This window comes from Abramis brama (assembly GCF_963993115.1).
Source record: "Abramis brama genome assembly, chromosome: 5".
In the NCBI taxonomy this organism is placed as follows: Eukaryota; Metazoa; Chordata; class Actinopteri; order Cypriniformes; family Leuciscidae; genus Abramis; species Abramis brama.
Window position 1 is genome coordinate 48,423,754 of NC_139967.1, and position 13,183 is coordinate 48,436,936.

At 38.7% G+C, this 13,183-nt stretch overlaps 1 protein-coding gene across 3 annotated transcripts in view; it reads right to left on the bottom strand.

Annotated features, from left to right (window-relative positions):
- The window catches only part of astn2 (astrotactin 2), a 445,829-nt gene that overhangs the window by 207,975 nt on the left and 224,671 nt on the right, over nucleotides 1-13,183 (bottom strand). For all 3 annotated transcript variants that reach the window (XM_084114345.1, XM_084114344.1, XM_084114346.1), the window contains one exon: nucleotides 10,132-10,299. In XM_084114345.1, the coding sequence (XP_083970471.1) occupies nucleotides 10,132-10,299 (168 nt within the window). The remainder of the gene's footprint in view (nucleotides 1-10,131; nucleotides 10,300-13,183) is intronic.

The window sequence follows — 13,183 nt, forward strand, 5'->3', positions numbered from 1 at the left end:
TGCATTATTTCAACTTATTTTTTAAATAATTGTGGGATTCCTGGTGGAAAACGCCTCGGTTACGACTGTAACCTTGGTTCCCTGAAGCGGGAACTCGCACGGCGTCGACTGGCGCTGGGGGAACGTTCTGCGGGATTGCGTCGTGAAGCATGTGTGAAATCAGTCCAATGGTGGGTGGTGACGTCATGAAACTATAAAGCACACACAAACAGTGCAACACTAGATTCTAACGGACTACTTGCACAACTACTTCCGCGCTCTAGTTAGTACAGATCGGGAGCTTCCGGTTACAGCGTTCAGCGCACCTTCATACATGAGAATGCACATTATCACTATGTTTTATGGCTGTGAATAATGATCTCTGTATGAATTATCTTGAGCCTGCTGAAATGTTCCTATAAATATATTTTCTTTCCAACTGTGCATTCTGAATAATAAATAGCTAATAAATATATTTATGCACTAAGCTGCCGCAGTCCTATATGCTCGTCTTCTCATTAACAGCGTTTTTCTCTTTCTGACATTTCATACCTGTTGGGATTACATTTCTAAATGAAATTGACTATTAAAAGGATTGCTCGTGTGCGCTGGTGTTTATTCCAGTCTTTTAAAATAGTTTAATGAATGAATGCTGGCGCGGTGCCTGTAACGATGTTAAATAGGCTAGGCTATTTAATCAATAACGCACACAGCGTAGAGGAGAATGACAGTCAACTACTTTGAATATTACAGCATTTTGGGCATAAACATGTAAACAGTGAAAAGATTGACATTGAAAAATGACAAAGAATGATTCAAATATTGAATCCAAATAAATAAATGTTGGTGGTTCGTACTGATGTTATTCATCTGTTCTCACACACTTCACTAGTTTAGACAAACACTGGTGAAATAATGGCGTATTTTTAACAACCGCTGCTTTCTCAGATCGGCTTGGGTTGGATTAAAACTTCATGTTCCGATGAGTTTGGAAAATTCTGCACAGAGTAAACATCAGAATATCCCTTCTCCTTGTGTTGTTTTGCTTAGTCTTATAATAAGCAGACGTGATAAGAGGCGTGATAGATGGTCTTTCATCTTTACTAGACAACTTGCACATCAACCACAGTACAGTGCTACCCGCATGGCCATATGCTACATGCCCAACCCTTCTTCTTCTTGTAGGATTCCAGCAGTGTAGACGCTGCTGAGCGTATTACTGCCCTCCACAGGACAAAGTTTGAACTAAATTTTTACATACAGTCCTGTATCATGCAAGAACTGAATAACTGCCTCGGAGATCAGTTTATGCTCGTCACTGTGACCAAACAAAGATAAAAGAGAAAAAGCCTTAACTCCAAGTCCTGCCAGTTTCTTTCTGCCCTATACTTTCTGCATTCTAGGAAAACATGCCCTACTGTCTCAAGACTCCCACATTCACACAAGCCAGAAACATGCTTTCCTACAATGCACAAAGAATAATTTAACCCACAGTGCCCCAACCTCAATCTACACATTTGGAACAAAATGTTAAATGAACATATTTTCCTAACTTTAGGTTGTATGGAAAAGTAGTGTCTACCCCTGATTTCCTTTTCCCACCCTCTCTGCCATTCATTTATTAAGCCCTCTTTAATTTGTTCCCTCAGTTCCACTCTCCCTAATAATACATGGACATCTACTTCTCTTCCTAAGCTCTCCTTTGCAATTTTATCCACCCGCTCATTCCCCCTCACAAAAACTGATGTTGCAGTCAAACCTATTTCTAAAAAACACATTCAATATGTAATTTACAATATCAGGACGAGCTTTAGATTTTCCTACTTTTAAATTGTCTAGAGTAGCTGCAGAATCAGAGCAGATAATGACTTCTCTAGGTTTTACTTCCTCAATCCACCATAGAGCCCATACAAATGTCATTAATTCAGCAGTGAGAACAGAACTTCCATTAGAAATACGTCAACCAATTTCCAACCCTAGCTGTTCCACATACAGTGAGGAAAATAAGTATTTGAACACCCTGCTATTTTGCAAGTTCTCCCACTTAGAAATCATGGAGGGGTCTGAAATTGTCATCGTAGGTGCATGTCCACTGTGAGAGACATAATCTATAAAAAAAATCCAGAAATCACAATGTATGATTTTTTAACTATTTATTTGTATGATACAGCTGCAAATAAGTATTTGAACACCTGAGAAAATCAATGTTAATATTTGGTACAGTAGCCTTTGTTTGCAATTACAGCAGTCAAACGTTTCCTGTAGTTTTTCACCAGGTTTGCACACACTGCAGGAGGGATTCTGGCCCACTCCTCCACACAGATCTTCTCTAGATCAGTCAGGTTTCTGGGCTGTCGCTGAGAAACACGGAGTTTGAGCTCCCTCCAAAGATTCTCTATTGGGTTTAGGTCTGGAGACTGGCTAGGCCACGCCAGAACCTTGATATGCTTCTTACAGAGCCACTCCTTGGTTATCCTGGCTGTGTACTTCGGGTCATTGTCATGTTGGAAGACCCAGCCTCGACCCATCTTCAATGCTCTAACTGAGGGAAGGAGGTTGTTCCCCAAAATCTCGCAATACATGGCCCCGGTCATCCTCTCCTTAATACAGTGCAGTCGCCCTGTCCCATGTGCAGAAAAACACCCCCAAAGCATGATGCTACCACCCCCATGCTTCACAGTAGGGATGGTGTTCTTGGGATGGTACTCATCATTCTTCTTCCTCCAAACACGTTTAGTGGAATTATGAACAAAAAGTTTTATTTTGGTCTCATCTGACCACATGACTTTCTCCCATGACTCCTCTGGATCATCCAAATGGTCATTGGCAAACTTAAGACGGGCCTTGACATGTGCTGGTTTAAGCAGGGGAACCTTCCGTGCCATGCATGATTTCAAACCATGATGTCTTAGTGTATTACCAACAGTAACCTTGGAAACGGTGGTCCCAGCTCTTTTCAGGTCATTGACCAGCTCCTCCCGTGTAGTTCTGGGCTGATTTCTCACCTTTCTTAGGATCATTGAGACCCCACGAGGTGAGATCTTGCATGGAGCCCCAGTCCGAGGGAGATTGACAGTCATGTTTAGCTTCTTCCATTTTCTAATGATTGCTCCAACAGTGGACCTTTTTTCACCAAGCTGCTTGGGAATTTCCCCGTAGCCCTTTCCAGCCTTGTGGAGGTGTACAATTTTGTCTCTAGTGTCTTTGGACAGCTCTTTGGTCTTGGCCATGTTAGTAGTTGGATTCTTACTGATTGTATGGGGTGGACAGGTGTCTTTTTGCAGCTAACGACCTCAAACAGGTGCATCTAATTTAGGATAATAAATGGAGTGGAGGTGGACATTTTAAAGGCAGACTAACAGGTCTTTGAGGGTCAGAATTCTAGCTGATAGACAGGTGTTCAAATACTTATTTGCAGCTGTATCATACAAATAAATAGTTAAAAAATCATATATTGTGATTTCTGGATTTTTTTTTTTAGATTATGTCTCTCACAGTGGACATGCACCTACGATGACAATTTCAGACCCCTCCATGATTTCCAAGTGGGAGAACTTGCAAAATAGCAGGGTGTTCAAATACTTATTTTCCTCACTTTATACCCCAAATCCAGCTTTCCCACTAACTGGATCTCTAGATCCATCTGTAAAAACAATCATAGTACTCTCACTGATTGAATTAACCCTCTGAGGTCGACAAACGCGCCGACGCGTTTTGCCGGATTTTCTCCACATTGTAGCACTATAAACTTAAATTACTCCATCATTTATGGTCATACAGAAAAAAGAAATATAAAAAAAGAATCTGTGATATTTCTCCTTTTGTATGTGTCCACTTACAATCAAATCAAAACATTGTGCTTTTGTAAAATAAAGAAAATAAACAGGGTGTGCTTTCTGCCTCTCCGTCGCGGTGAACTTTTTTTTCTTGAGCACGTCTATAAACTGAAACAAAACTAAGCGAATACTTGTCACACATTTATGAGCCATATACCTTTATAAACATTTAAGTGTGTACTTTTAAATGATCGGATTCAAAACGAAAACAAATATTCTCTGTTTAAGTAATTTGTATAAAACCAACAAGATGTCCAGCTTCTCAAACGCTTGCTCATTACAGTTAATTTGGCCACGCCTACTCGCGCAAAAGATATTCACATGCAAATCTCCACATGGAACGCGAACGCGCTCGTTACCTCAACAACAAAACACTTCACTTCACTTTTCGTCGAGTTTGAAAGACGTGCCTGAGCTTACATTGGATTTAGGCTACCTCAGAAGAAGAAGAACGCGATTTGAAGACAAGAAAGATAAGGTAAGAAATTCTTACATAGCCTAGTTTGTTATTGTTGCATAAATGTCACGTTGCAGCTGAACTGTTGCTAGATATATGGGGAATATTATAATATTTAGACCCGTGTTTACTGTGTTTGTGGATATCTGCTCAAACATAGATATGTTTATGGTAACCATAATGTTTTATATTTGAGAGTGATCGCGTTTGAATGTATCATATTTTGCAAGCGATCGCGTTTGAATGTATCATATTTTGCAAGCGATCGCGTTTGAATGTATCATATTTTGCAAGCGATCGCGTTTGAATGTATCATATGTGTTTACTGTGTTTGTGGATATCTGCTCAAACATAGATATGTTTATGGTAACCATAATGTTTTATATTTGAGAGTGATCGCGTTTGAATGTATCATATTTTGCAAGCGATCGCGTTTGAATGTATCATATTTTGCAAGCGATCGCGTTTGAATGTATCATATTTTGGATGAAAGCAAAACGCACCAAACGGCTTCATGTTTTTATTATTATCTCATTTCATATCATCATAAGGGATGGAAACATTTGAAGTAACATGATAATCAATATATTTTTCTCTAGCTTCTTTTGGAAGATTTATAGGCTGCTATAGGTTATTTATTGTTATTATTATTTTATCCGCACTGCGCATATACCTTATGCCTACAAGGCACAACAAACCTGGTGTTCATTATATTATATATCGTTGGAAACGTGTGTGTGTGTGTGTATTCTGTGAATTTTAAAAAGGAATTTTAAAAAGCAATTTTAACCAGAAAAATCTAATATTTATTTCCAAAATCGTGCAGGCCTTTCTCTTGATATCAGTATGTTCACTTTTTTTTTTTTCAGGTCCCAGATGCCACTGAGGACTTCAACATTCACATGAGTCTCAGTACGTGAACATGGTAAAGTGAAAATCTTGGAAATGAAAGGTTTGTACAATGTTTTTAGGAATGGCACAAAGGTCTCTGTCTTTGAAGTGCTTTTTTGGCATTTGTTGTGTATCTTTGGATTATGTTGTGTTGTAAATAAATCCAAACAATTTAAAAGCCATTATTTTTTAAATCTCCTCATTTACAGTATTGTGCAAGGTTGCTCAGAATGATAGGGGCCTGATAGCTCCTAATAGGGCCGTTAGGGGAGGTTCTTTGTCTTTCTCAGGTGAGAAAAGCTTACATATTAATGAGCTCTCGCATAAGGCTTTTTCACACAAAACACGTCGTAAAATTTTTAAATCAATATATTGTCTTATCTGAACGAGCAGTCAGGGTGATTTTCACATAGTTTTGCAGCAAATATTCTAGGCTACGTCATACAATTTTCAAAAGTCTTGTGAAGAAATAATCAGTATGGGTTTCATGGCCTTATTTCAGTGAGAATTTTTTTTTGTATTTTCAAAAACCACGCATAAATGTCATTATCTCAAAACTACAAACTTTTACATACATGCTGCTGATATATTATTGTAGCAGAGTTTGTGCTGAATACAGTGTAATTAGACTTTAGCCATGAAAATGTCACAAGTAACAGAAATAACCAGAAATGTCAGAGCATGTCAGAACACCTCCAGGGCCCAGAAAACAGCTCAGACCTCAGAGGGTTAAGATATTCCTCTATTTTTGGTGCCACCTACCATTTGTCTTTTTCCTGAAGAAAACCAAGCTCAACACACATTTCAGGCAGCACCCAACAGGGCATCATGCCCAACCCTAGACAGGCTTCTGCACATGCTCCTAACTAGTGTGGCATGCTGGGTAATGTAGTTCTTAAACTAATGTACTCGTGACATCACACTCCTGTCAATAAAAATTGCCAAATTTGCTGCGGACACTAATTTTAGGTGCCGTTTGTTCAACCCATTGACCACCGTACATTGAAAGTAAACATAACTGGAAATAAGTGAGACGTACTATTTCCAAACGGAAGTGAGTCATGAAGCTCAGTGCAAGTGCTCCATTACTTTGTTTGTACAGTAGTATATTGGCAACCAGAGCTGCAGCTCAATCAAACCAATGACCTTGGTGTTGTAGAGATCGTGCTCTACAGGAACAGAAACACTCAGAGGAGGATGGCAAGGACTGTGGTGGCACATGGGACAGTAATGCCCTCGTCTGGACTAATGAAACTGATTACTGGCCAGCCTCCAGCGTATGCAATCAAAGCTCAGCTGCTCATCCAGAACGCTGCAGTCCTGACTGATAGTCAGCCTCCTCAAGTGCTCCCGCATCACGCCTCTGCTAGACTCCTATTCCTGCACGGATCGATTCGGAAGTCTACGGCACACCGTCGCCCCGTAACGAGAAGCACTACAGCCAACTAGCAGGACAGCACTACTAAAGGTATTCAACCAAAGATTGGTAACAAGTCTTGTAATATATAAAAGCTTGGAATAATTCAGATTTTTAATGCATTTATTTGATCAAAAATAAAGTGACATTTTATTACAATTTAAAACAACTGTTTTATATTTTAATATTTCGTGATCTTTCAGCATCATTACTCCAGTCTTCAGTGTCACGTGATCCTTCAGAAATCATTCTAATATGATGATTTGGTGCTCAAGAAACATTTATTATTATTTTGGGATTTTTTTTTTAATGAATAGAAAGTTCTCTAGAACAGAAGTTAATATTTTGCAACATGATAAATGTGTTTACTGTCACTTTTGATCAATTGAATGTGCCCTTGCTGAATAAACGTATTAATTTCCTATTTATGGCATCAGTAATTATATGCATGTATAGCTCATTGCCAGTTCACGATAGTTAATGCATTTAACCAGTGTTAACAAATGGACCTCAGTATAAAGTGATACCATTATATATTTGTAGACTTCTGTTTTTTTTTTTTTTTTTTGTGGCTATCTGTGTTTTTAGATAACGTATTTCACTTTTGTAATAACATTTGGTTTTCATTTCCGTCTTTCAAATGCCTTGTTTAGCACATGCAGCACTTTTCTAACTTGCTGTTCCTTTTGGTTTTCCAGATTCACCTTCACATTTATGAATCTAATCTTTAATGTTCATTCAGGCGTGTTAATGCATCACCAGTGACGGTGCATTAGTGATTTCATGCGGCTTTTACAGTATGTGCTAAAAGCAGAAGAGATATAATCCGATACAGGTTTACTCCTATACAGAACCACTCATATTGTCCCCTCCTTTTCTTTAAGAGTAAGCCCAGTTAAAAGAGAGAAAGAAGAGGTAGATAATGCATCTAAATGTCAGGTCACAGAATACTGGCTTAAAGATCGGAGCTTTCATGGTGCTGTGTTTAAAAATAAATGCAGGCAACAGACCTATATGATGAACTGGAGCTGTATTCAAAGACATTTACAATGGCTGAGGCCAAACAATGAAAGGAATATTGCGGAGTGAACTACACAAGCTTCTGCTGCTCATTACCACAGATAATAATTGCATTTCAGTGTATATAAACAAATGGGAAACATTTTCACAGTAAATAAACTTGTGCACTTACAATTTGCTGTTTTATAATGCTGTTATAAATGTATAACCATGACATTTAAGTCTTAGCATGAGACTAGTGTGACAGGATCACAGTCTTGGCAGTGAATAATAGGCTGATATGGAATATGTTGTGTGTTCGTCAATCATTGTGTCACAATCAAATTGACTGTATACTTTCCCCCCGCTGTCTAAAGAGCACTGTGTGTTACAGCTCTTGACCATATTGAAAAAAAGAGCAGCTACAAAGACAGATTCCTCGACAATAACTGTAAATGTCAAGCGTGAGGCTCATAAGCCCTGGGCCCGAGACGTCACAGCGGGCTTGTGTTATTCCCATGATCCCCAGGCATCGGCACGCTTATCAAACTGACGCCCTGCAAACCGACTCAACCTGACTGAGACCTTGAGCGACAGATTACCACAGAAGGTCATGAGCAAATAAATGTGTTTCCCCATAAGTGTGTGTGTGTGTGTCAGATGGCAACTTTTTTTAATGCATGTATTTTTTTTAATTTTTTTTACTGGTTATTCCACATCAAACTATATATAAAAAAACATATTTTAAGATGTTATAAATAAAACAAAGATTACTGAAGTATGTTTTACAAGAAATTACTATTTCAGTCTTTCTACTTAAACATTTTAAATTTAATTCAATGTGAATTTGTTTCTTTGTGATTATCTGTGAAATTTATTACCAATTTCTGAGTAAAAATCGTTTCAAAGTAAATTCTACAACTAATTTGTTTTTCAGTGCAGAGAACATGCTTTAACATGCATTCTGTTAAATGATGCATGGTAACTTTGGATCACTTCTCTAACACTGACAGATATTCATTTATTTATTGCTTATTTTAAGAAGAAACAATATATCATTTCTAGCTTTCTATACAATATAAATGGCTAAATCATTTTTCAACATCCTTTACTCTTGTAAAAACAAAAAACAAAACAACACTTGAGTTTTGGAAGACTGGGAAACTAGAGAAGACCTTCTATAACAGTTCTCAACCTGAAGCTGTTGACTGCTTTCACACTGAAGGTAAGCAGGGTTAAGTCTGCCCTGCTGAAACAAAACAAACAAACAAAAAAACACCTACGCTGGTTGCCTGGTCTCAGCTGAATTAATCTGGATGTAGCTGGTTTAATTTGGTCAGACTGGTCTCCCAGCCTGGCAAAGATGCTTTCAGTTGGTTGGTCGTATAAAAGCAGCATGCTTAACCGGCTACGACCAGGCTAAATTCAATAAAAAAAAAAAAAAAAATCACATTACAGAATCAACCTAAATATATTAGGTTGCACCAACAAAAGTAAATTTAAAGGGGTGGTTGATTATGATTTGACTTTTCTAACTTTAGTTAGTGTGTAATGTTGCTGTTTGAGCATAAACAACATCTGCAAAGTTACAATGCTCAAAGTTCAAAGCAAAGGGAGATATTTGCTTTTAAAGAAATCGCTTTTTAAGGACTACAACAAACGGCTGGTAGAGACTACACCACATTCCTCCCGGGTTAGTGACATCACCAACCCTAAAATTTACATAAACCCCGCCCCCTGAACACGTTTTATAGATTATCAAGACAGAATATGTTAATCAATGACTAGAAGATAACTACACATCAGCTACATAAATTCATCAACTAACCATTCAGAAATGTCCTGTTGCTTCTACATGTTGTCACTTCTTCTTTAGTCTCTCCATCTTTGTCTGACTCCGGTTTGAACATAAAAGGCTAAAAGTTGTAGAAATTTTCAGTGCATGTCTGTGTGAGGTAAAATGACTCAAGCTGTTGAAGCTCCGCCCCCTGTGCCGGGAGCAGCAGCTCATTTGCATTTAAAGGAACAGACACAAAACGGTGCGTTTTTGCTCACCCTCAAAAAGTGACAACTTTAACATGCTATATAAAAATATCTGTGGGGTATTTTGAGCTTAAACTTCACATACACACTCTGGGGACATCAGAGATTTATTTTTCATCTTGTGAAAAGGGCATTATACCACCCCTTTAAGGGTAAGATCAGCTCTTTTTAACGTAACAATTGCAGGTTACCACTTTCTACAGTGGTTTAGCTGTTTTTCCCACTTTCTTCAGCTGGATAGTACTACAAAGATGGCAATATCCAAAATCTTTGTCCTTGTGGGGAATTGTTTTTTGGTCCCCATGAGGAAAACAGCTTATAAATAAGTGATGCTTTTTGAAAATGTAAAAATGCAGAAAGTTGTGTGTGATGGGTAGGTTTAGGGGTCGGGTTAGTGTAAGGGGAGAGAATATACAACAGTTTGTACAGTATCATTAGGTCTATGGAATGTCCCCATAAAACCCAATGCGTGTGTGTGTGTGTGTGTGTGTGTGTGTGTGTTGACTCACCAGTGTCCTGGTCACAGAGCTGTTCACAGGGGTCAGTCGTCCTCTGACCGCAGTAATCTCTCACCCACTGGGTAGATGTGTTGGTCTGGTAGTACAGGGTCAGTTTGGCTGGATTTAACCAGTTGGAGACATCCAGATAACTGCCCATGCTTACTACAAAACTGCTTCCTATAATAAAAAAAAAAAGAAAAAAAGAAAGTTTCACATTCATATTAAGATCCTTTTCACATGACCATCACTAATGTCCTACACAAAAATAAAATACAAATGGTGTGAGATTTACATTTAAACTACTTTCATTCGGAAATTTCACAAACAATTATAAAGAAACTGCAAATAACACTTTGATTTAAAAGTGACATTTTGAAGTAGAAAGACTGAAATTGGATTTTCTTATAAATCATGTTTTGTTTTTTTATAAAAATAAATAAAAATAAAATACCGTGTAGTTGTCAGGCATAATGAACAAATCGCTCATTTCCATACAAGAAAAAAAGTACATGTTTGCATATGTTTTTTGTTGTTGTTGTCTTTCATATTTGAAGCATCAGGCTCATATATAATGATATAATGAGAATATGGAGCTTAAACTTGAGGATAAAGTGGTGTCCAACATTAAATTCACATTAAAACCAGGTCAGAATCTCTTGAAACATCTAAAGATCTCCAGGCCTCTCTTGCAGTGACTAAGACTAGTGTTTATGAGTCCTCCATCACACAAACACTGAACAAGAACGGACACAACGTAGGATGTCACTGCTCTTCAATAACATCGCTGTCAAAGCTCAGATCTCTCCCCAAAGCACAATTAAACCCTGTTTATAAATGTGTTCCCCCTTCTTCTGTGTCCATTATCTGTCCACACCTGTCCTGTTCTGCTAATGTGTGAATTCAGCACTTCCCAAAGATAAGGGCGACTTAAATGAAATTGCTTTGCTGCTTCATAATCCTCTTTGTCGTCTTAAACCCGAGACCAGAGGCTGAGCGGGACGTGTGGACGCCTGCCAGAAGCTGCACAGAGACACAGGGGTTTAACACAGCAAGCCAGCGTCTGTGCCTGAACTTTACACACCGATATGAGCAGCGAGAACAACGTCTAGCTAAATAAAACAATTCATTCGTGTTCAATAAATATACTGTCATTAAAATATGCTAATATAAAAATATGTTTTAAAAAAACAGAAAATTATTTTAAAAAGTAAAGATTGTGAAAGCATTGAAGGAGACATATTTATATTTGACATTTATATTTGTAACTATACATTATTTGTGTTATATGAAAAGATTAATATCATATTTCATTTCTGTTTCATTATAAATATGGTGATTATCTCTAAGATAGACACCCAACTTAATATTTGATATTTCCCATCTGAATCTAACCATGTCAACAAATGGAAAAGTCAGCTGGCTGTTTATTATTGTTAATTATTGTGCCGTTCGTCCCAACAGCAGGGGCGTCTCATTCAATAATTTTAGCGATTCTCATTTGCAACTTAAATCTACAACCTTTTAAAAACCATCAAATATTAGATCAAATTAGCAAAGAATACAAAGCCGCGTTTTACCCTGGTGCACCTTTAGTTGGAGTTGCAAAGATACTTATAGTTAGTAAATTGTCTAAAGTGGACCATCAAAATAAAGCATAACCTAAGGGTTTCCTAAAGATGGTATTATTAGTCTAGATTCACAGTTCGTCCTTGTGTCAGGACTAGTATGAGATTGTTAAAGATTTAACACTGATTTAAACCATATTGAAATAATTTAGGATCAGTTAATGCACAAGTCAGTTCATTTGTGTCATCAGTTATAATGCACTGGTGCTCGGTCATGCTGGAATAAAAAGGGTATTCCCCACACTCTTCCCACTAAGCTGGAAGCATGGCATTATCCAAAATGTCTTGGTATGCTGAAGCATTAAGATGTCCCTTCACTTGAAGTAGGAGGTCTAGCCCAACCCCTGGAAAACAACCCCACACCATAATCCCCCCTCCACGTTCTCCTGGCATCCGCTAAACCCAGACTCACCCAACACACTGTCAAACAGAGAAACGTCACTCTTCCCTCCACAGAACACATTTTCGCTGCTCCAGAATCCAGTAGCGCCGTGTTTAAGGCTGTGTTTACACGTGGCATTAACATGCGATCACCGTGATCCGATCAAGCAGATCGGATCATAAGCCAATCAGGACAAGGTGTGTTTACACCTGTCCACATCAAGTGGCTTCTGTATCTGGATAACAGATCGGATCTCGCATTTCACAAAAAAGAAAAAAGAAAAAGAAAAAAGGATGGCTCAGTGCAAAGTCGACCTGAAGTGTTGGGTTTTCAGTCGGGGGACATTTTACAAATCTCGCAAAACGAGGAGGATGAAGTACTAATAATGTGCAAGTAATTAATACTTAGCATGAACTAATAATGTGGATAGACGCCGTAATGGAAACGGTACAGAGAAACGTATGGGTCCGAGAACGTTGCCAACTGTGGTGGGAAAAATGCACGTTCTTTACAGAAAATGAATGGTTCTGCAACTTTCGGGTGCGAAGGCAAACATTTCAGTATATTTGCGATGTACTTCACACTCGACTGTATCGCAAAACCACACAGCTCTCAGTTCCGGAGAGAGGAGGGGGAATAATGACAGTTTTGTGTGACGTCCACCTGTGAATGCAGACACGACGGCTGGACTGCGTTTACATTACACTGAGATCCGATCACAATGCGTCCTCGACTCCCTCCGAACCCGGACACGCTGATCGGATAACATTCCCATCAGAAGCGCGTTTACACTTGTCTTTTCAATGTGTGTATGTGGACAACATCCGGATACAGGTCGCATGTTAATGCCAAGCGTAAACGCAGCCTTACACCACTCCATCTGATGCGTATCATTGTACTTGGTGATGTGAGTCTTGCATGAAGCTGCTCGGCCATGGAAACCCATTCCACGAAGCTCCCGCCGCACAGTATTCGTGCTGATATTAATGCCTGTGGAGGTTTGGAGCTCTTCGGCTGTGGAATCAGCAGAGCGTTGGCGACTTTTACACACCAT